The 21453-nt window shown below is 43.1% G+C and overlaps 1 protein-coding gene across 1 annotated transcript in view; it reads right to left on the bottom strand.

Annotated features, from left to right (window-relative positions):
• Nucleotides 1–228: 228 nt before the first annotated feature.
• UBTD2 (ubiquitin domain containing 2) overlaps nt 229–21453 on the bottom strand; it is a 55998-nt gene continuing 34773 nt past the window's right edge. The window contains exon 3 of the mRNA XM_062002832.1: nt 229–716. Within this exon, the coding sequence (XP_061858816.1) occupies nt 319–716 (398 nt within the window). The 3' untranslated portion in view covers nt 229–318. The remainder of the gene's footprint in view (nt 717–21453) is intronic.

Below are 21453 nucleotides of genomic sequence, written 5' to 3' on the forward strand. Positions count from 1 at the left end.
TCAGGCCACCACTTACAGTTTTAAGAATCATCACATATTTGTATTGTGAGCAACAACGTCTTCCCTCCCTCCTTGTACCTCCCCTCTTTTCCCTTTGCTCTGCCCTTGCCCTGTGCTGTTTGCTGTTCAGGCTAACCCCAAAGGCCAGTTTACATGTTTAAGTTTTGTTTTTGCAGATCTCCATCACAGATGGAATTTTTTTGCTGGTCATTTCTCGGAACCAATCCATTAGGCAGGACAAACCGAAAGAAGAGAGGGCAGTGAAAACAAACCCCGTGATAGAGACGGAGGAAAGAAGAATCAATAAACAAGCAGAAATCAGTTTTCCACCGGGGTGGGATTTGCTAAGGGCTGGCTCACGATGACTTGCACCACGTAGTCCTTTGGGATTTTCAGCTCCTCCAGTTTCATTTTGTCTGCCAGCGGCCTGCCCGAGAAGAACCAGCGCTGGCTGCCCGGCTCCACTCCCTCCACCGCGTGCAGCCGCCTCTTCATGTGGTACACCGTGTCCATGCTGCGGACCATGAGTTTGAGGTCTTTGCCTGTGGACAGGCGCAAACGAAGCTGGCATTCGTGCCCTGAATTGGGTGGGGGATCAGGAATATCCAGAGTCTCCAGGTCGCCCTTTTCCTCTATCATGTTGATAGGTGGGGCGAGGCAGTAGACGGGAAGCTGGTAGCGGTTGCCCAGTTCATCGTAACACTCCGTAAGAGCACCTTTAGGAGAGAAAAGGGGGAAAGAAGGAATATGAATGCATTTCACATTTAACAATGATCACATTCCAAAGAGATCATCCTACTGTTAAACCATCCAAGCCATAAGGTCTGAATTCAGGCTTTAAAGGATTGATACGAGAATCTCCAAGTTTTGGTTAAAAAATTGCTTCACCTTGTTTTCAGATGGAAACTTGAGTTAAAAGCACTCCCCAAAAGCCAAGCACACCCCTCCCCCTCCAGATGAACCACAGGATAAAGAAGGGTTGAGGGAGGATGATGTTTTCCCGCCTGTCATTTGAAACTATCACTCTGGTGGCACTGTCCAAAGTCCCACACGTGCACCCAGCGATGAACCACACGATCATGAACCCGAGCTGTGAAAAGGCAAAATGGCAAAGACCGAAAGCAAAAGACCACTGTGAAGGAAAGATTTTGTAACTTCTCAAGCATTCAAAACTTGCTGAAATGGTTTCATATAGGACTCGTGTTTTTGTGAGCACTGCCAGAACAAACACACACGACCACCCAAGTGAGACGACTGCGGCTCTGTACAGAGTGCGGTGTCACCACCGGAGCAGTGACACCCAGCACGTACTTTATACTTGCATGGCCGTTGTAACCCCCAATATTCAAAGCCCTGAAGTTACAGGAATGGTTTTTGTTTCCCCAGACTCCTGAGAGGTTCCTTGGGATGATGTGGGTGTTCGTGGTAAAGACGACCGGGCAGGGTGTGCTGCCCTGCACACGGCATTCCTTCCTACCAAAATGGCATGACATGCACAGAACAGCTCAGGTATTGTAACGTGAGGCATGTTGTACAAAGATATTTCAACAGGTACTTCAGAAAAATGGCAGTACATTTTTCATAATGTTTTAAGAGAAAGCTGCAAGCAGAGCCCTGCTGCATATAGCTCAGCTCAACTCAGCAGTGAGCCAGGAAACCGAAATGCTGAGGAAGCTGCAGGAATCCCTTCTCACCGAGGTTAAAAGAAAATCAGTATTCACACTCCAAGCAAACGCTTGTCCCGTTTTTAATTTACCTGCTCTAACAAATTTCCACATTTTTGCCCCTAGAGGGGGCACATTCACTTGCAAGATCACTCATCCTTTTGTAGTTGGAAGCGTTTGAAGAAGAGCCAAGTCCTTGAGCTACACAAGATCTTAAAAACTCTTTGACTGGGCAGTTCTGCACACAACACCCAACTGCTCCTTGTTACAAACTAAGGGTGGATTTTTTTAGTTGGAGGGGTTATTTTTTCATGCTGACAGTGAGTTGGCTTAAACTTTGCTGCTTAATCAGCAAAATTAGGGCAATATAACATTGTAACTTGGGGATACACTGTGTCACAGCCCACTGTGACAGCAGCACTTTGTGCTGGCAATCCTCTTTCTTTTAGACAGAAGCTCTCCTTTTCTAAGGATAACTTGTGTTGATGACAACACACAGAGGAAAATTTTGGCTAAAAGATCAGTGTTTTGGGTGTAGCTGGTTTTGTTTGTACAGGTAGCACCAAGCTAGTTATATCCTCAGTTGGACTAAGAAAACAAAAAAGGAAATAAATGAGTTGTACCACTCATTAGAACCTTCTATCATTCATGAATCTCAGAGCAAAGCAGCTTTGACCAGAGCTGTAATGGATCTGTACCTTTCATGGTACTTTGTAATTTACAGACTGAAGCCTGAAGTTCCCACCCTTCAGTTTGTTTTACAACGTTCATTTCATTCTGTACACCTGATCTATTCAGTAAATGTCACAGTACTAAATTCTGAATCACAGTTCAGAGAAACAAGTAGATGTAGTTTGCTGCTAAAAACAGGAAAAACCTCAAACTTCAACAGCATTTCATCTTAGCCAGAGCAAACTTGCACCTTTCTTTGAAAGCCATGGATCTTAAAAACAATGCTCCTATTTTAGAACAGCATATCAGAGAGTTAATTTTAAATACCAAGGGCTAAGCTTGGCAAGGCATTTCTTCATCATTTATATCCTTGCCCTAGTTGAACTATCAAGGTTAAAGCATATGCCACAAAACATTGCTTAACCATAAGCGGATAAGCAATACTAAAATGAATCCTCTGAAACAACAGCTGAAAGGTTTGCCTTTATTAAACAAAAAGAAGAAAATGGAAATAAAAGTCACAGCAGAAGGAGGAAGCCTCTTGCCAACAGAAGTCACACAGTCTCATCCCAGGCTGAGAAATGGTGTATAATAGACTGTTAATGTAACAACAGTTTACCATAAGCTGCACCAGCAATCCTGTTCTTCTGCTAATAAAAAGGTCCCTAAGACTCTGAAATTCTCTTACTTACTATTCAAGGCTTTCAAGACCAGATATTGAGTGGGGCATCTCCCCTTAATGATGAAAGGCTGAGGCAGCTGGGGCTCTTTAGCTTGGAGGAGACTGAGGAGTGACCTCATTAATGTTTACAAACATGTAAAGGGTGGGTGTTGGGAGGATGAAGCCAGGCTGTTCTCAGCGATGGTCAATGATAGGACAAGGGGCAATGGGTACAAGCTGGAACAGAAGAGGTTCCAAAGAAACACAAGGAAAAACGTCTTCCCTGTTGAGGTGAGGGAGCACTGGAAGGTGCTGCCCAGATGGGCTGTGGAATCTCCTTGTCTGGAGACATTCAAAACCCACCTGGATGAGTTCCTGTGTGACCTACTCTATGTGGTCCTGCTCTGGCAGGGGAGTTGGACTGGATGATCTTCCAAAGTCCCTTCCAACCCTTAAGATTCTGTGATATATTGATTAAAGCACGGAAGATTACTATTGCTGGCAGAATAGACTTTACCTCCTTACTGGCACACTGTGGTCAAGTCAGATGTGGCTGGGTGGTCAAGGTGGAGATGAGGAGGTTCTGGTCCTTGCCTCCAAAGAGATGTGGAGCTGTGCACACACAGCCCACTCCAGTCACCTAATTCTCTCTAGGCTTTACAAGGACTTCAGTTCAGTGATCTTTGGAGAGGACCAGGCTCTGCTACAAACACACCTTAAACTGCAGCAAACTCCAAGGCAGAACGTGAAGGGGTGTCACGTTGGTTGGAGTTCAAAAGTGAAGCAACGTCTGAAGGTGAGTATGAGCTATTTTAACCTACACAGACAAACACAAGTTATGGGAGGAAGGGAGAAAGCGGTTGAATTACCCACAGCACTGTGGCAAAGCCTATCTCACCAGCCAGATGGCAGCCCTTCACCGAGCTGCAGCGTCCCTTATGCAGCGCAAAGCACGCAGGAAATGAAACAGCTGAGCTACAAAACCCGTCGTGATTTTGCTGTTATAATTGAAAACCATGTTTCTGATCCTTCCTGCAAGACACATCAGCTCGGGCCACACAAGTTATTCAGCAGGAAAGGGCACTAAAAGAATGTCAAGCTTTTATGTGAAAACAGAGAATAAAGAAAAACCCCATTTTTGTGAAGGTTTCCCTGTTACCTAGGCAACCAGGGTCCTCAGCAGCCAGTTACAGCATAGGAAGGATGCAACCTCTCTTAAAGAAGAGAAAGAAAAGCTCAAACAGGCAGAGGGTTTGCAGCTCAGGCACAGTCCCATGCCCTGCAGCACTGTGCTCTGGGTGGGCAGAGTGCTCGGAGCTGAGCGAGGACAGCCATCCTGCACAGTCCCACTTACACAGGCTTCCCTTTCCCTGCTTCCCCTTCTTTCTCCAGATGTGCAGCTGGACACTGCACCAGGCAACCAGACCAAGTTGAGATGCCAAAGCCTACAGAGTGAGTCAGTACTTTGAACATTCACTGCTGTATCAACCAAAGAAACCAGGCAAAGGGCAGATTTCAGGGGGGAAGCAGCAGAGAGGATGGGGGCAGGCACACAGGTCTAGGTAGATCCTGTACTGGACATAAAATCATAGAATGATAGGGGTTGGAAGGGACCTTTAGAGATCATCTAGTCCAACCTGCCTGCAGAAGCAGGGTCACCTAGATCAGGTCACATAGGAACATGTCCAGGTGGGTCTTGAAGACCTCCAAGGAAGGAGCCTCCACAACCCCTCTGGGCATGAAAGAACAAGATGTCAGAACAACAATATTGAGGAGAGGACAAATTAAGCTTATCAATAGTTCATATACTTGAGTATTCTTTGTGTATTTAAATACTCCTCTAGATGTTGATGTGACTTTACAATAAACTTGGACACAAAACATTCTGGTAGCAACATTAAGACTGCCTCTGAGGAAAGCCAATGGCAGAACCGACCAAATCAAGCAACGCAAACTCTAATCCCCTCCAACTTTCTACCATTCAGAATTAAGGTGCCACAGCACATGATCTAAGGAGTGCTCTGAGGATCTCATTGACCTATTCATTATTATGAACACTTCCCAGTTAAAGACTTACACTGTCAAGCAAGTCATTCAATACTGATGCTGCACCTCAGTTATGGAGTTAACTTTATAGGCTTGATTCAAGCCAGATGGAACAGAATACACAATGCTAGAACCAAGGTGCATGAGATTAATATTTCCAAAGTAATACCAGCTTGGAGACTGAGGAATTCCAGAAGGAGCTGTGAGGCAAAGCTTCTTCTTGGTTGTTATCCAGGTAGGAGACAGCTTGAGAGTTTCAGGCAGAAAAATAAGCAGATGTGATCATCAAGCATACGGGATCAGAACATTTGGAAATGAATTGCCTTGCAGGCCACAACAACTTTGTTTACTGAGATTATTGAGATGGAGATATTTCTGTGTATTGGTAAGAAACACTACAAAGGACTGGTTGAGATATTTCTTCCACCCCTAAGCAGTCCAGAGTTTGGACCTGTCCTTCTGCACATGAAAGGACTAGTAATTGAAGAGACCTAAATGGCATGAAGGTAAACTCTTGCAAGTTACTGAAATGAGGCACATATGACCACGCTCATCTAACACCATAAAACGTTTCAGTGCATTTTAGCAGCATTTTGGTATTTCTCTAAAGCTGCATGACCCTTCTCTCTTCACAAAAAGCAGCAAATCCCTTGTTTTCTCTTCATGACATGCCTTCTATCTCTTTAACATTTTGAGGACTGCTCAAGAACTGAGCAGATTCCCATGTCTTCTTCCCCTCCCCCTGACAAACTTGCTGCAGGAAGAGAAATTAAGCCAACACAAACCAAACTCTAGCATTGCAATGAGACCAGCTAATTTAAGGAGCTTAAGTGTCTGTGTATAACACATTTGCCCGAGGAACAGCTGGTTCATTTGTTTTTCTTACTAAAAAGCTCCATTCCAAACCCAAGCTGAGCCTGGATTGCTGAATAAATTGGCAGTAGTAGAGCGTTCACCTGTAGACTATTGGTTTGAATCCAATACAGGGCACTAATGCCTGAAACTCAATATGAACATCAGAGAACAAGTGGGTCTCCTTCTGGGTCCTACAGTACAGCAATTCCTAGAGAGCTACGACTGAGGCAGGAAAGCTGAACTATCTCTTCATCTTTATTAGTCACTGATTCCAGGTCACAGCTGGGAAACACAGGATCTCATAAGAAAACAAAATGCACTGACATCAACAGCATGCAAGAGTGGTGAAGGGTGACTTTGCTCAGTACGTGAACAGGATTGAGACAAGTAAAAACACGCAGTGGTTTGTTATACCTCACCTCCAACCATCACAAACTGGGAGGAGTTAACAGGAAAAAAAGGCTCTTTCACATTAAACCTCATATAACTTATTCATGACTGAAAGGGCTTAATGCTGCAGTTAACTGTAGCTCTCCCCTTTTCTGGAGGGTAATGTATGGGAGTAGTTGTGCAAGCCTGTGCCTTGCACCACGTACAGAGAACAATAAAGTGGCTATAATCACTAATGGTGCAGATGATGCCCTTGATAAAACCCCACATCTATATGCCCCCTTCCCATGCCTCTTCCACTCTAAACTTCCACGGGCTATGCAAATTTAAACAACCATAAAGCTATTGTACAATGCCTTTTGTAAAGGTACAAGCTTGTCTTCTAAGCCACAGCAAAACTGCTTACACAACACAGCTCTCATCTTCAACCTCCCTTTATAATAAAGAATTTACTCCAGCTCTTTAAAGAATGTGCTCTGCAGATAATAAGTGTTAAGCATTTAATAAGTCTCATTTCAAATTCACTGAAAAGCAGCTCCTCCATTACGGGAACATTATCGGTCTGGCTCAATTCCACAAAGGAGAACAACTCCCAGAGCCAGCAGGAGATCCCAGTGCTTCAGGAGCTGCTTGGTGAGCTGGGACCAGCTCACTCCCGCTCGCGGCAACTGGCACGAGCCAGGCTGGAACTGTGCTGAGCGCATTCCAACCAGGGAAGGGAGGAGAAAATGAAGGTACTCTGTTACTGCCTTTGTAATCCTCTCACCCTGCTCTTTGGCAGGAGAACTACCATGTAGTTGGTTCACTGAATCAGCTATTGCACTGCTCATGCTCATCTTCACGCTTGGATGTTCTTTAGAAAACCTGTCTCACCCGGGCTCCAAGATTGCTGATAAAATAACATGCATTCAGCTGTCTGAAAAGGCTCTGCAAGGCAATAACCTGAGACACACCTGCAGCAGAGGGTTGGGACTACACAGACTCTCAAGGTTCTGAATGATCCTAACTAGCTGCTTTTGCTATAGCTGTACATTAAAGAGCAAATCTGAGTATTGAGTGAAAGATCCCCTACATGTGCCTAAGTCATGTCCCTTCAAACCAAGCACACCTCCCCCTGGTGTGGGGCAGGTTTGTGAACCAAGCTGGGAATCTTAGAGTAAACCACTCTTAAAACCAGTTTTGCAGCCCACATCTTCACCCTGGCACACAGGAGGAAAACCCAAACCACTATCACCAAATCAGTGACCTCCTGGTGCCTACGGAAAGCAGAAGACAGCAGCACTGCAGAGAGCAAACCTGGCTCTCTAAGATGGCATTGCCTGAGCTCCCTTGCCAAAGAAACTGAGGTGCATCTGAACAGCAAAGTGAGATAAGGGTTTTTTTGCACCTCTTTCTGTGTTAATCTGCTGGCTAAGAGGGTTGTGCCATCATCACCCAGCCTGAAATATGTCTCCTCTGTGTGTTGGAACTGAAAGCCAATCTGCCTGCATACCACTGCTAGCCATACTTGTCAGAAACCTTTTGGCTTGGGTTGGATTTTGGGGAGAGGGGGCAGGGAAGGACATGAGGGTGTTTATTTTGGGAAAGGCTGGTGTGGCTATGTAAGATACATCTCTGGGCATGCTGCTCCACTCCATCACAGAAGAGCACCAGCATCAGTTAATTCATTAGCACCAATTAGCTAGGCTGAAGGTGAAAGATAATTAAGATTAATACAGTCTTCTGTAAGACAGAAACTTCGGCCCTAAATAAGCAAGCCACTTCAAATTTCAGCCATGGTTAGCAGGTGTGCATGCCTTAATGTCCCTGCTGTGTGGGACATTAGCTGCCATAGGAGGGGGGAGAACAGTTTGAGGAGAGTGCTTGTGAAAAGGGGAGCTCAGGGCCCTGAACCAACTCCCTCAAAATTCCTCTTTAAAATCCTCACTAATGGCAACAACAGCAGTGACAACACTGTCAGAAGAACCTGGATCTGCAGCCCCACCACACTCATCTGCAGAGAAAGAGAGGCAGACTGAAAAGAGGGGACCTATGCCTGAACGCTCAAAACTTGACAGTGGTGTAACTTAGAGAACAGAGCTAATTATTCCTTTGTAGAGCTTTACTAGAGCACAGATACCTACAGTCTATGCAGTTCACTAGCTTTTCACCTGCTCCAGTTGTAGCAGGGAACAAAGATAACCATCGGGCTGGTACACACCTGTAACCCACAACCCACAACTCAAGCAGGACTATGAATAACAACTGTGAATTACACAATGCAAGAAGATGCTGAATTTTAACCACAACCATGGCTCCAGAGGCTCATTAAGGAGTCACACAGTCATGACATTCTTCAGGAAAAGTGTCACCAATCCTTTAGCCATGACACAAACTCTAGAACAGACCAAATTTATCAGTGAGTTGTTTTTCAACCAAATCAGGTTTGATAGAATCAATTATGTACTAATGCTCAGTAGTTGTTGTGTTAGCAATACCATATGTACTGCCACTTCTGTAAAACTTGGCTCTAATATTGCAAGAAGGTAACAGCTTCCAAGAAACATTACATTAGGGTTCAAAAGATGACAAGTCTTTTTACTAATGAAGTATTCATGTACTATTCTGCTTTGCATGCCATTAAAATAGATGCCTGTCTAGGCAGGCTTCTTAAATACAAATTAAATAAATAAAAATCTGTTTGGTAAAAGAGTTTCTGTGTACACCCTCTTCTTTTACATTTGCTGTTCTTCATGATCCACTTCCTTAAAGAGGAGGGGGGAAATTTGGAGTGAAAAAGAAGGCAGAGTATCGCAGTCACTTGAGCCTGCATCGTATCCATCCATGGACAGCTAACTTAACCTGGTCACTTTAAACACTGCCATCTGCTCAGCGTGAGGATGCACAGAACTCAGATTGCCTTTGTTACCACTGAATTTTTAAACTACTTCTGTTGTTCCCATAAACCAAGAGGGAATATCTAGCACTCAGCATCCAAAATCCTATGACTAACAAGGTGAAAATGGAAAGGCAAGCGGGAGGTAAACAATACCATTTTATACAACTGACAGAGATTTTCCTTTTTCTTGCCAACCACGAAGACTTCAGAAGTTTTTGCTTTCTTTGGAGCTCTACAGAGATCTTCCTCTGCTCCCCTAAAGCAGACTTGTAAAAGTCTCCTGATGCAGAAGACATGGATGCTTGACTTTGATGTTGCAGAAAGGCCACCAGAAAACACAGCATGCTGGCTCTCGAGGTAAAAATGCTTTATTCTTTGACAGAACAGATGCCATTTGGACTGCAGAAGTTCTATTAATCCTAAACTAGACTTTGTCCATTGCAGTAGGATGTTTTCCATAATAACCAAACATAACTCATCAGTCTCACTTTCCTAACATGACAAACTACTTTGTTATTTCCAATTACTTCTGGAAAACAAAGTAACTGCTATGCTATTTTTGTTTTAAGAGGCTTTTCCTTTAGCTAAGATCAGCAGGACACTAGTCATCAACACCGTGGACCACTACATCATTCACCAAACACACCAGAGCCTACTGCACCCCTTTCCAAGTAAGACTGAAGACAAAGATAACTTCACTTGTACTTGAAACTGATCTCATTAAGTACAATCCAGTTGTCCTTAACTGCTTGTTGACCAACTCTTGTAGCCACCTCAAGACAAAGCACGTCCTTTAGTCTCTCAGATGGTGAAGGCACAGTCTGACCTCACAAAGAAGTCCTGACCTTTGCCGGGAGGTTCAATTAGCAATTAAGTGACTGCAGCAACATGAGTTGCTCCATCTCCATTGCACAACCAGTGTCAGTGTGTTTAACCTTCAAACAGTCCCCTGGGCAACAAAATGATATTTGAGACTTAGTTTAATCTGAGCTTGAAGCAGATACGGATGGAGATTTGGCTTGAGATGGCACTTCTTACAGCTTCAGCAAACAGAGCAGCAAAGAAAACCCCTTAGCCCAAACACAAAAGCAAATGTTGGCTTTCATGGAGTGCAGAGAAGTTCCACATCAGTTTGCAATGAGAAAAGGATGTGAAAAACTACTAACACTGAGTAACAACTCTCCCTGCAACCTACCTATATGCAACCAGGGGATAGAAGGCAAGCAAGAATGACCTAGACCAAAGTTTGCCCTATATCATTTTTCTCTTAGCGCTCTCAAGCTTGCCTATATCCCCATGCTGATGTTCAAAGACCCATTAGTGAGCATGGAAGTCATTCATTTGCATGCTCAGTCTCCAAGGAGAACTAGCAAAAACGTTAAAAGGCTCCAGGGAGGTCAAACAGACTGACACAATCCCACATTAGTACCTGCATCCTAAAACAAAGCTACAACACAAGGCCGTTTGAAAAGGTGGGGGTGGAGGGGATTAAAGGAGGTTACAGGAAAGATTTGAAGCAACAAAAGGCAGCATTGAAGCACCAAGAATGCTGATCCTTCAATATTACCTTATTTATAATAAAAGGAGAAAAAGTGTATTAAGCATAAACAAAGAAGAGTATGTTAGAGCTGCATCATGCCCTAAACATGCACCTAGCAAAGGTTTTGCAAAGACAGTGAGAGCTCAAATAGCTTAAAAATTCAAGGCCTTGCTGTGGCTGTGACCTTCTAAAAAAACTTGCTTGATTGCTACTCAACAAATACAGGCAGCTCTGAGACTTCATTATTTCTTCATAACAACTAATAGCCAAAATGTGCATGGAAACACACGATTTTGTTACAAGTTTTCTTTGCAATAACACTACAAATCAAATATTGCTTAGCCCGTACTAGACTCTGTGTTAGGCTCAGATATGTGTCAGCAAAAAAGCAAAGCCCATTTTCCTTAGTTATCACTGAGAAGGAAAGAGCAACTACCAGCTCTAGGTCTGAACAAACTCAGCTTGTAAGTCCCTTACTGTTTTAACCTTTTCAAGCTATCCTATCCCAGGGCACATTAGCACTCAGGAAAAAACTGTATTTCTCAGTAATTAGTATTTTTCCACTTATTGGCAAAATCTGGACTTCACCAGGTGAAGCCAGTGTCTATCATCTGCTTTCATCAGGCTTCAATACACCCTTTCTCAGTCTTCTAAGTGATGAAGATATCCAAGAGTTTTCTCCTCCATTTCCAGAGGTGGAATCTGTTCTGTAGCACGCTCACTGAATCCCAGTAATGACTTGAAGTTACTGTCCCAAGGAAAGAGGTTGTGGAAGATGTAAAAGGCTAAAATACCTCCTCCTTTAGGCTCCCTACAGGGCCAGTGAGTACTGTATAGGCTCTGTGAAGGACTTTTGCCCAGCCATTACCTGGCCCTAAAATACTGCACAAGGAAGAAGCCTTTTGCAACTCAGACACTTCTCACTATACCTAACTTGCCTTGGTCTTGGATGAAAGTTATCATCTTCCTATGATTTAATTATCTGAAGCCAAAACAGAGAAAGATGACAAATGTCACAGACACTATCAGCTGCAGACCATGGAGGAGAAGCACGATGAATCCATGGGCAAGGAGCGAGACACCCAAGCTCTGGCTGAGCCCCTCCATTACTGAACTGAGGCACTTGGAAGGACACCAATTCCTCCAAGAAAACCATTTTTTAAAAGCCAAATACACTGTGTCAATTACAGAAACAAGCAATACCATCTCTGAAGATCACCTTTTCACACAGAAGACAGCATCTAGGCAGCTCTCATTGGTTTACACTGAAATTGTCAATGAAGAATACATTTAAAGCACTTCATATTTCTTTTTGACCTTTTACTAGCAGGCAGCAAGGCAGATGAAGCAGACACCCAGTTTCACCACTGTAACTGGCTAATGATAGAGTAAATGTCCATTCCTGTGAAGTAGCTAATAAACTAGACATCATGTCCTGACCACTATCAGATATCAGGGGAATATTACTCACTTGAACACACACACACATTCCTGTCTGGAAGATCTGCAATATGCAGATCAACAAGCAGTCTGCAGCTTCTTATATGAAGAGTTTGAGATGGTATTTAATGGCCATCATATGATATCAGCCTTGGTTTGCTTTTTTGTTTAATTAGCTTGGGGTTTTTTGTGGTGTTTGTTTGTTTGTGGTTAACTCCTCTAAAGGAGTTAACTGCACTCGCCTGGTCACACATTAAGGTTAAAAAAAGAAGAGAAACAGTTCTGAAAAGAATGTTATCTTCAGTGCACTAGAAAAAGCAAATTGAAACCAAAGACAGGAAACAGACAGGCATATGCTACCAAGGGAAAGAGACTTGAGAAGAGTCCAAACAATTATGTTGACGAAGCTCCTCAAAATATCTTTCAAAAAACAGGGGCAGAAGTTAAAAATATTTAAGGAAAACAACTGTAGGATGAAGCCATAAGTGGGGTTTTATTTGAAGGGTTGATAGTTTCTAACCTGCACTTAGATGTAGAAATGTTTGAGCCAGTCACAACTGCTTTACATCCTGATGATGTGATTCAACACTGCATTTGAGGAAAACATGGAAATCCAACGTCCCTCAGAAAGGATGTTGTGTGTCTATTTTAAAAGACATTAATCACAGCAGAAGTGACAGAAAGCATCATCTTAATTGTAGCTCTGGACTAAAGAGGCTTTGGGGAAAACAGACTCTGTTTCAAGGTTGGGAGGAGCCTGGTGAAGCACACATGTCCTTCACTAGCACCAATGCATTTCTACACAAGACAGCAGAGAGAGACTGTACCAGTCCTATGGAAAACACCCAACACAGGAGCCAGCTGCCACCGAATCACACAGGTCACAGTGGCACAAGCACTAACCAAGGCTATGGGGGATAAGGAAATTAAAGCAATTCTCACATATGGGTGGATCTTCTCATCATCTTTCACAGTAGCTCTTTGCTTTAAAGCAGCGCAAGGTGCATTTTACATTGCGAACATGTGCTCACTCCTCAGTGTCTGGGTGCTGGGCCAAGCATGTCAGCCTTAAATGAATGGAAAGAAAGGGTAAAATCTAACACAAAGATTTAACACTTTCAAGAGGATGGAAAACAAAATTAAAACAACAGAAAGGGGTGCACCATTGGAATAAAAACACCTCCAGTAGCGATACGCTAACCCAATTCCAATGATTATCTGTAATTGCCTTGTTGATTAGTTACTGGCACTTCCCCTCATTCTGTGCTCACAAATCTCTGTGCTCAGCTTTCCACCACATGCTATGCACAGCAGTTGCAACACAGAAAGTACACGAATATTGGCCAAACATTAGCCTGGCTGTTATTTGTTTCCTTGAGAACAAGCGAAACACCAGCCCTGTGGAGCAGCGCCTGGTAGGCCCTGCAGACACAGCCTTCTCACATGGAGTTAGCCAATTACAGAAGAATTTATTGGCATTTCTCTGATTTTCAGTCAGGGGATCCCTTGAATAGCTCACTTTTACAAGAAGCATTTCTCTGATGAAAATACCATACAAACCACACGGGTTTAATTAGTCTACAAGCTGCATGGCGACAGCCAAGGGATGGACAACACTGAGCATTTATTCAAGCATCTCTACCTCTCTCTCACTTTGTCCAACCACATCCCAGTGGAGCACAGTCCTCCCAGGATGAAGTGGCTACACCCCACCACCCTTCATAACCTGGAGTCACACCCAGCTGAGGGGATGGAACCACAGAATGCATTTAATGGTGCTGTTAAGAATCACTTTATTACACGGCAGACAAGGGTTCCTCTGCAGTGCATTGCATTTTTACATCCTTCTCTTTCTAAAGGGCATGCATGCAATTGATTGTGAAAGTAAAGGCCCTTGGTAAATGGTCCCTTTCTACCACTTCTGAGGCTGTGGATGCACAGATGCTTTCCTGAGCAGCAAAACCATCCCAGCAGCTGCCTGACTCCCAGCTTGTTCCTGCTGTTCTAACGCCCAATGTGTCACCCTGCTTGCAGCAGGTGCTTGCAGCTGTCTTATAAACTGGATGGGGGAGCTGATGAATGCCAAAAGCAACCCAGGGTTGTGGTAAAGGACATTTCAAACCTTGAGATGTTCACTGACTCTGGCTCAGTGTCTTGCAGACCCATGAAGAGATGTGGAGGGGGAACAAGGAGGTTGTGTAAAGGAAAATAAGCAACCTGCTCTGCTTGCTGGGCTGCTTAGAGCATTCAGGGTCCCCAGCCCTGGTCAGCCAACTCCGCATTACCATATTGAGAACACACATTCTGCTTTTTCCCATGCTGTGCCTCATACCTGAAACAAACACTGAACATATCCACACACTCCAAAGTCACTAGTTCTCAATTCTTCCCCTGCTAGGATGCACACTCTCCCTTCCAAAGAGCCAACATCTCTCAAGGGACACAGCAAAGCACGAGCCCTATCCTGCTGTACAACATTGCCTCCCTGCTCCCTTAACATGCCTCCTCTGACTCAAAACCAATCCAAAACATTATATCAAATGAAAGAAACTAGCAACAGCTGGCTTTGCTGTTTAGGAAAGCTTTTACACCACTACACGTAAAAACAGGGGTTTCTGTTCCTTGATTTATTTTATGCTTCAGAGGCACCTTCACAGTAACCCTCTGCTTTCCATGGGTCCTTTTAGAGTAAAAACTGGGGCAAAGATAAGACAAAACACAGCTGAAGAGCAAAAACAACTAGCTGTGAGACTCCAGGTCAGTGCAAGACGGGGTTATTCACATTAACTCCCTGCCTCTCCTAGAAGGCTTTCAAAGGGGAAATGAGGAAAGCACTCAAGAGCATAAGCATTCACAACTCCACTTATAAACATCAAGTCAAAGGTTTCTCTAAAGCTTTCAACTCCCAACTCCAAAGTGGTTACTAGGAAAGAAGGGTTTTCTACTGCACTATAAGTCTATAAATTACTGCTGCAAACCTGCACTTTTCAGTGTGAAGGCAAACAAATGGACTGTTTTAAGCACCCAAGAACTGAAATAACATCCTGTATTTTCAGATGGGAAGAGCTGTCTTCTCACTTATAAATATAAATTTAATATCTCCTCCTTGAAGTTCCAATCTAAAAAGAAAAACGCAGCTAAAGCTGCCAATTGTGCAACAGTCATGTGATGAGGCTTTACAGACTTGACAGCACTGTTAAACCAAATGACAACAGAAAGTGGTAAAAGAGAATGTGAAACAAGGCCTTGAAAAAAGGCTTAAATATTTTGTGGTTTGTGTCTACATTTTGAATCCTCAGTTCCTTTTCCAAAGGACAGTAAAAGCTGAAGTAATTGGTGTAATAATTGACTTTTGTCTTTTTAAATATCACATGGATCAAAAGCAAAAATTAAACAATTCTCTTCTTTTTACCAGACAACTTGCTAGACCTTCTAAGTACCCGACCAGCCTTCAACTGTGATGACTACAGAGCAAAGGGATCTTTCTCGATTTGAGTATAAGGACTTCGCTCACACTGAGGCGTGTCTGCCTTTCCCCACTGCTGTGTGCACATGTCTCCCTGGAAAGAAAGGCATTTCCCAAGAGCAATAAGCATCTTTCCAGGTGTATCAGCTCAATAACAGGGAAAATGCTGAGAATCACGGAGGGAAGAGACAGCAGGGGAGGAGGAGGAGCTGCCACCCTGCCTGCTGCCTCGGAGCAGCCAGCGGGAAGTGGGCTGGAGCAGGTGGAATTCGGCGGCCGAGCAGGGAGCACACAGCCTGAAGGCCACCAGTTGGAGATCCCTAATTTAGATGAAGTCTTCTAATGAAAAAGCAATTACTGTGCCTGAGCAGATGTGAAACAGCCAAAGCATTTCTCATCAGCAGGAGGTATATTTCTGAGGACAGAGAAGGCAGAAGAAACATGTGCAAATTTGCACCATTAAATAGATTTTGAAGATGAGTCTGTCTCCCCCACTGGTTTGCAGGAACCCAGAGCAGGTGCCTATCCTGCAGCTGGATGGTTTCATTTCTGTTCACACTTGTCCTGTCTTCCCTCTGTGTTTCAGAGTAACACATTGATGAGACTTCAACAACTGAAGCTGCCAAAACATGAGAGGCACCACCAAAACTGGGACTGCAGCTCTCACCTGGGCAGGCTAACTTGTTCCAGAGTATATCTATCAGTGCTATGCACACATGGAGACAGGAAGATATTAACACTATCTTAGGTGCAAGTCTTGTAAAAGCTAGAGTAATTGTATTCACTAACCATTTTAGCAAAGATAAACCTAAGGAGGAAACTTGGTGTCAACAACTTTTAAAAATAGACAGTGATGTGTAGAAGAAAAACCATGATACAAGTGCCTTCCTAATGCACACTCATGACCTCAGTGCTAAGTCTAGTTCCTTGCAAGACGACAGAAATGTTTGGCTTTTAATTCCTTACTTTTGGTATTTGTTTTTTAACTTAAGTAAAAACGAAACAGAAAGATTTCCCTTCAAACTGAGAACTGCTTTCTGCTGAGAAAAGTTTAGTACAAAAGAATCCTCAAAAAAGTGCAAAAAAACAGAGAGCAAAAGACTATTGGCCCCCACTATAGATGTTATGATCTTCACTACAGAAAGATTTGAGTTTCCTTAACTCATACAGCCTGCACAATCATCTCAGTAGTACTGCTGATCATATTGACAGATATGCTTTTGATAGTCAGACCTTCCAAAGCTTTCATAACTCTGCTGAAATCTAAAATTAGACAGCCACAGTCACCAAAATACCATTCACTCTCCTTTTAAAGAGATATTACAGAAACCTGACTGAGCATTTTGTAGCCACGTACAAAAACATTCTTCAACGTTTCATGTGTGTGTAGACCATGTAATACATTACAGAAACAAATACCTTGTCAATCACAATTAAAAAGTCTCTTCAGACAAATAAGCTGCTGAGAAAACAATTCCTACAGCCTTAACCTCCTAGCAAAGGCTAAGCAATGGATACAGTAGCTTGCAGGCAAGGGTGGGAGAAGAAACCCAAGGATCTTGTGGCTTAACAGGCAGCAGCTTACAAAAGCAGATTTCATTTAAATGCTAAAAATGTCATGGTGAAATTTACTGTACAGATTCTGTCAACCACAGATTCATCAATACAACAGTTAAGTCCAATTCAGTCACCACACAAAAAGCACTGCAAAGATTACAAGGTTCTACTGCTGGAGCTATTTATTTTATAGGAGACACATATTAAATGGTCAGCATTAAACATCTACTACATAACTTTGAGTAGGTGTTTCCAAACTACTGTACAAATTTAAAGAGTAACTCCTGAGAGTGTGTTGACTACCTTCCACTGCTTCCTTCCTCACCTACACCTGGCAGCTCCCTTTTGGCAATTACTGTTTTGGAAGCCCGGAAAATCAGTATATGAGGTGGATACACAGGGCCTCTCGCAGATCGCTCATTTACAGCAGCATCCCACCACTGGCACACACATGTGCCACTTCTTAGATGTTTAATAAAGATCAAGTGTGGGACATGAGGATTCTTAAAATTCACAAAGGAGTTGGGTTTGGCTAATATTCCCATGTATTAGGTAAAAACCCTCCAGTAGATGTATTTTCTAAAAGGTGATGCACAAAGTCTGCAACAGAATAAAATCTCTAATCATTTGAATTCAAAACCATGCTTCAACTTGACTTAGAAGTAAGTGTGATTTCACTCCTGGATAGTGTCAGGAATCCCTCTTCTTATATAGGATCTGGCTTTAATAGAAACCAGTTTATATGCCTATGTCATATAACTTTTGTTACATTGATGTCAAGTGGCACAGCCACCAAGGGCTGATACAGCCTTAAAAGGACTGCTGGCACTTGGGGCCTAAGTTTCCATCTCCAGGACAGAAAATTGTCTGGTTCCTTTTCAATAAAAGCACTGAATGCTATTTTCATCCTTAGTTACCGTTTCTACAAAAATAAGCTACTGTGATCACTCCTCCCTTCCCTCACTCCAAATCATGCGCAACCGTGTCAGGAGGTTGGCACATCCCTTTTTTCTATAGTAGACAGCAACAGGACAAGGGGTGATGGGATGAAGCTGGAACACAAAAAGTTCCACTTAAACATAAGAAAAAACTATTTCCCTGTTTCAGTGAGGGAGCCCTGGCACAGGCTGCCCAGAGGGGTTGTGGAGGCTCCTTCCTTGGAGGTCTTCAAGACCCGCCTGGACACGTTCCTGTGTGACCTGATCTAGGTGATCCTGCTTCTGCAGGGGGGTTGGACTAGATGATCTCTAAAGGTCCCTTCCAAACCCTACCATTCTAGGATTCTATGAACCTTGGCTGTTTTGTTGTGCAAAGGAAGGCAGGCATGTACACCCTCCCCTCTCTTTATAAGCCAGGATGAGCCTGCTCAGGGTGACTAACTTTTGTCAATGGCATATACTGCTCAGCTTTCTCATCATTATTGTGTTCCTTCGCCTTGCAAAGGAGAGGAAAGTGATTATGGTTTGCTTCTAATACCAGTACAGACTGTACTGCCTGAGGGACAACTGGGGACAATTGCTTTAGGCAAATCCTGTATTTCTTGCACCAGTGTGATCTTGGCATGTAAACTTTTCATAAACCTACTGCAGTAAAGAAGCTGGAGCAAGGCAAAATGTGTCAGCTTAAATTTCCCCAAACATTTAAATACTCTCAGTCAGGACAGAATCAAGGTAATAGCATACACTAAGCAAAGTTAATAAAACACTATCCTAACAAAGGTAGCAAGCAGCAACAAAGCACACTGATTACCATCAACAACCCATGTGCCCATCCACTGTTTCTGAGCACAGGCACAGCTTTTGTTTCTAAAAATGCTTCAATAATCCTTCAAACTTACTTGAAGACTAATGCTAGAAGGTGAAATATCAGCTGCAGCAGGAAGCATAAGTTTTCTGAAGCAGTAGGTGATTTATCCTACCAATATAAAAACCTCCTCGGGGCTCCTCACACAATGAATCCAATCAACACTAAAAGCAACATTGATGTCTTGCCAAACACACCTTGCCACATGATGCTCTCATATTTGCCCCAAATCATACCATTCCATTAATCTAAGCTCTCAGTCTCTCTCCCTTCCACCTTGGACTCCCAAGGTCTTGAGCAACAGTGGGAAATACTTCGTTTTACAAATAAAAATGGACTTCTTTTGGTAACTTTATAAAGTACAACTAATAAGTGCTTACATAGTACTAAAAAACCCCTCTAAACACAAACTGAGTAAGGAGCACGTGTGTCATGATGATCTATTGAACCACAGCACTGTCCTGAGACACAGCTGAGCACTAGAGGACAGAAGGTCCCTGAAGTGATGGAACGTGTCATTCTACACAGCAACAGCCCCCAAAACCACAGTGCACACAAAGGGGAAGCATGGCTGCAGGCACAGCCATTAAAAGCTGCTCTCTGCTGTAGGGAAACATTAGGGCCAAAGACAGCAGACAGCAGAGTATGATGCATAGTAACAGCTTAAAAGGGGAAAAAAAAAAAAGAGAGACTTGCTGGAATCAGGAATTTGTGTTTGGACTAGGGTGGGGTTGAGTGCAGAAGCAAAGCACACCTTCCTTCCTTCACACACTGCTGTTGGCTTTGGAGGTTTTTTGCCCTGGGTATTTTGTTTAATAGTTTTCTGCTGAAGGGGAGGCAAATGCTCTATTCACAGCAAGAACATTTGAGCAATTTCACCTACTTTTCCCCAGCGTTTAAGTTAAATACTCACATCCCTACTTTTCATGATCTCAAGTGTTACACACAGTGAATGTGACAGTTCTGCCTGCACACAAAGAGCCAGCACTGCAAGACTGCTCACTGAAAAAGCATGCTGCAAGCTACAGGAGCTGTATTTTAAGGTACAGAGAAGTCGATGGCTCCCATACGCAAAGCCGCTGCTTGACTGAGAGGCCTTTTCATCGTTAAAACAGCACTAAAGGAGTTAAATCCAACACAATGGTAATTATGCTACAGCAGATTAAGTGTCCATCCAGAAATTCAAAAACTCCACTTAACCCCAGACAGCTTCCAATTAATATTAACTACATTCAGGACAAGTTCAGCTCAACACTAACATTTCATGCAGATCCTAATAAAATGCCACACACTCCAACATTTCCTTTTTGATAGCTGAGAAGTATGTAAAACTGTTCTTCATTAAATTTAAATGGTCTCATTAATAAAATATTGAGGATGTGCTACTTTAAGACATCAGGGGGAAAAAAAAAAGTATAAATTGGTGATAATGTTATTTCTATTTTTAAATACATCCCACAGAGGCACCCAAGATAGATGAGAAGTGCTAAGCCCATCCCACAAGCTTATTTATTTATTTAATACTTCTTATGTGCTATTTTTAACTGCAGAAGACAGCAAAAGGCATCCATTAGAAAAATTACATTTATTAGAAGTCTTCCTCACATAGATTAGACAAGTGAGATATCTGGCTGTATGCAGCGTTAAGAAGAGATGTGGGGTTTTTTTTCCTCATATTCCTGTAGGCTTCTGGAATAAAAAAGCAATTTAATTTTTGCAGCATCAGCTAGGCCAGAATCTGTACCTGCAAACCTCTTTCAGTCCTTGCTCAGTCCCCAGCCCCCTCTTCCCACTCCTCCACTTTCTGCAAGGTTTGATTTGTAAGTAATACACATTTTGAATGCATATACAACACCCTTACCACACCCTGTTAAAATGCAGATGTATGGGTTTGGGTTTTGTCTGCCTCAGTTGTGCAGATAGAAAATAAACCAGAGGAAAAACCATAGTCTCACAGTATTGCATCATTTTGCAGATCTCTTCCTTTGGGAGAAGAAACAATATAGGAAAAAATGCAATTAAAGAGAAGTAACGAAATTTATCTTAGTTGATGCTGATTTTCTTTAGGAATCAAGATTTTTTTGGTGAGCTAAGAATCATAGAATGGTAGGGGTTGGAAGGGACCTTTAGGGATCATCCAGTCCAACCCCCCTGCAGAAGCAGGGTCACCTAGATCAGGTCGCATAGGAACGTGTCCAGGTGGGTCTTGAAGACCTCCAAGGAAGGAGCCTCCACAACCCCTCTGGGCAGCCTGTGCCAGGGCTCCCTCACTGAAACACTGAAATAGTTTTTTCTTAAGTGGAACTTTTTGTGTTCCAGCTTCATCCCATTATAACCTTGTCCTGTTGCTGGCTACTATAGAAAAAAGGGATGTCCCAATCTCCTGACACCCACCCTTTAGATATTTATAAGTGTTAATAAGATCTCCCCTCAGTCTCCTCTTCTTCAGACTAAACAGCCCCAGTTCCTGCAGCCTTTCCT

The sequence above is a fragment of the Colius striatus genome, chromosome 9 (genome assembly GCF_028858725.1).
Source record: "Colius striatus isolate bColStr4 chromosome 9, bColStr4.1.hap1, whole genome shotgun sequence".
Lineage (NCBI taxonomy): Eukaryota > Metazoa > Chordata > Aves > Coliiformes > Coliidae > Colius > Colius striatus.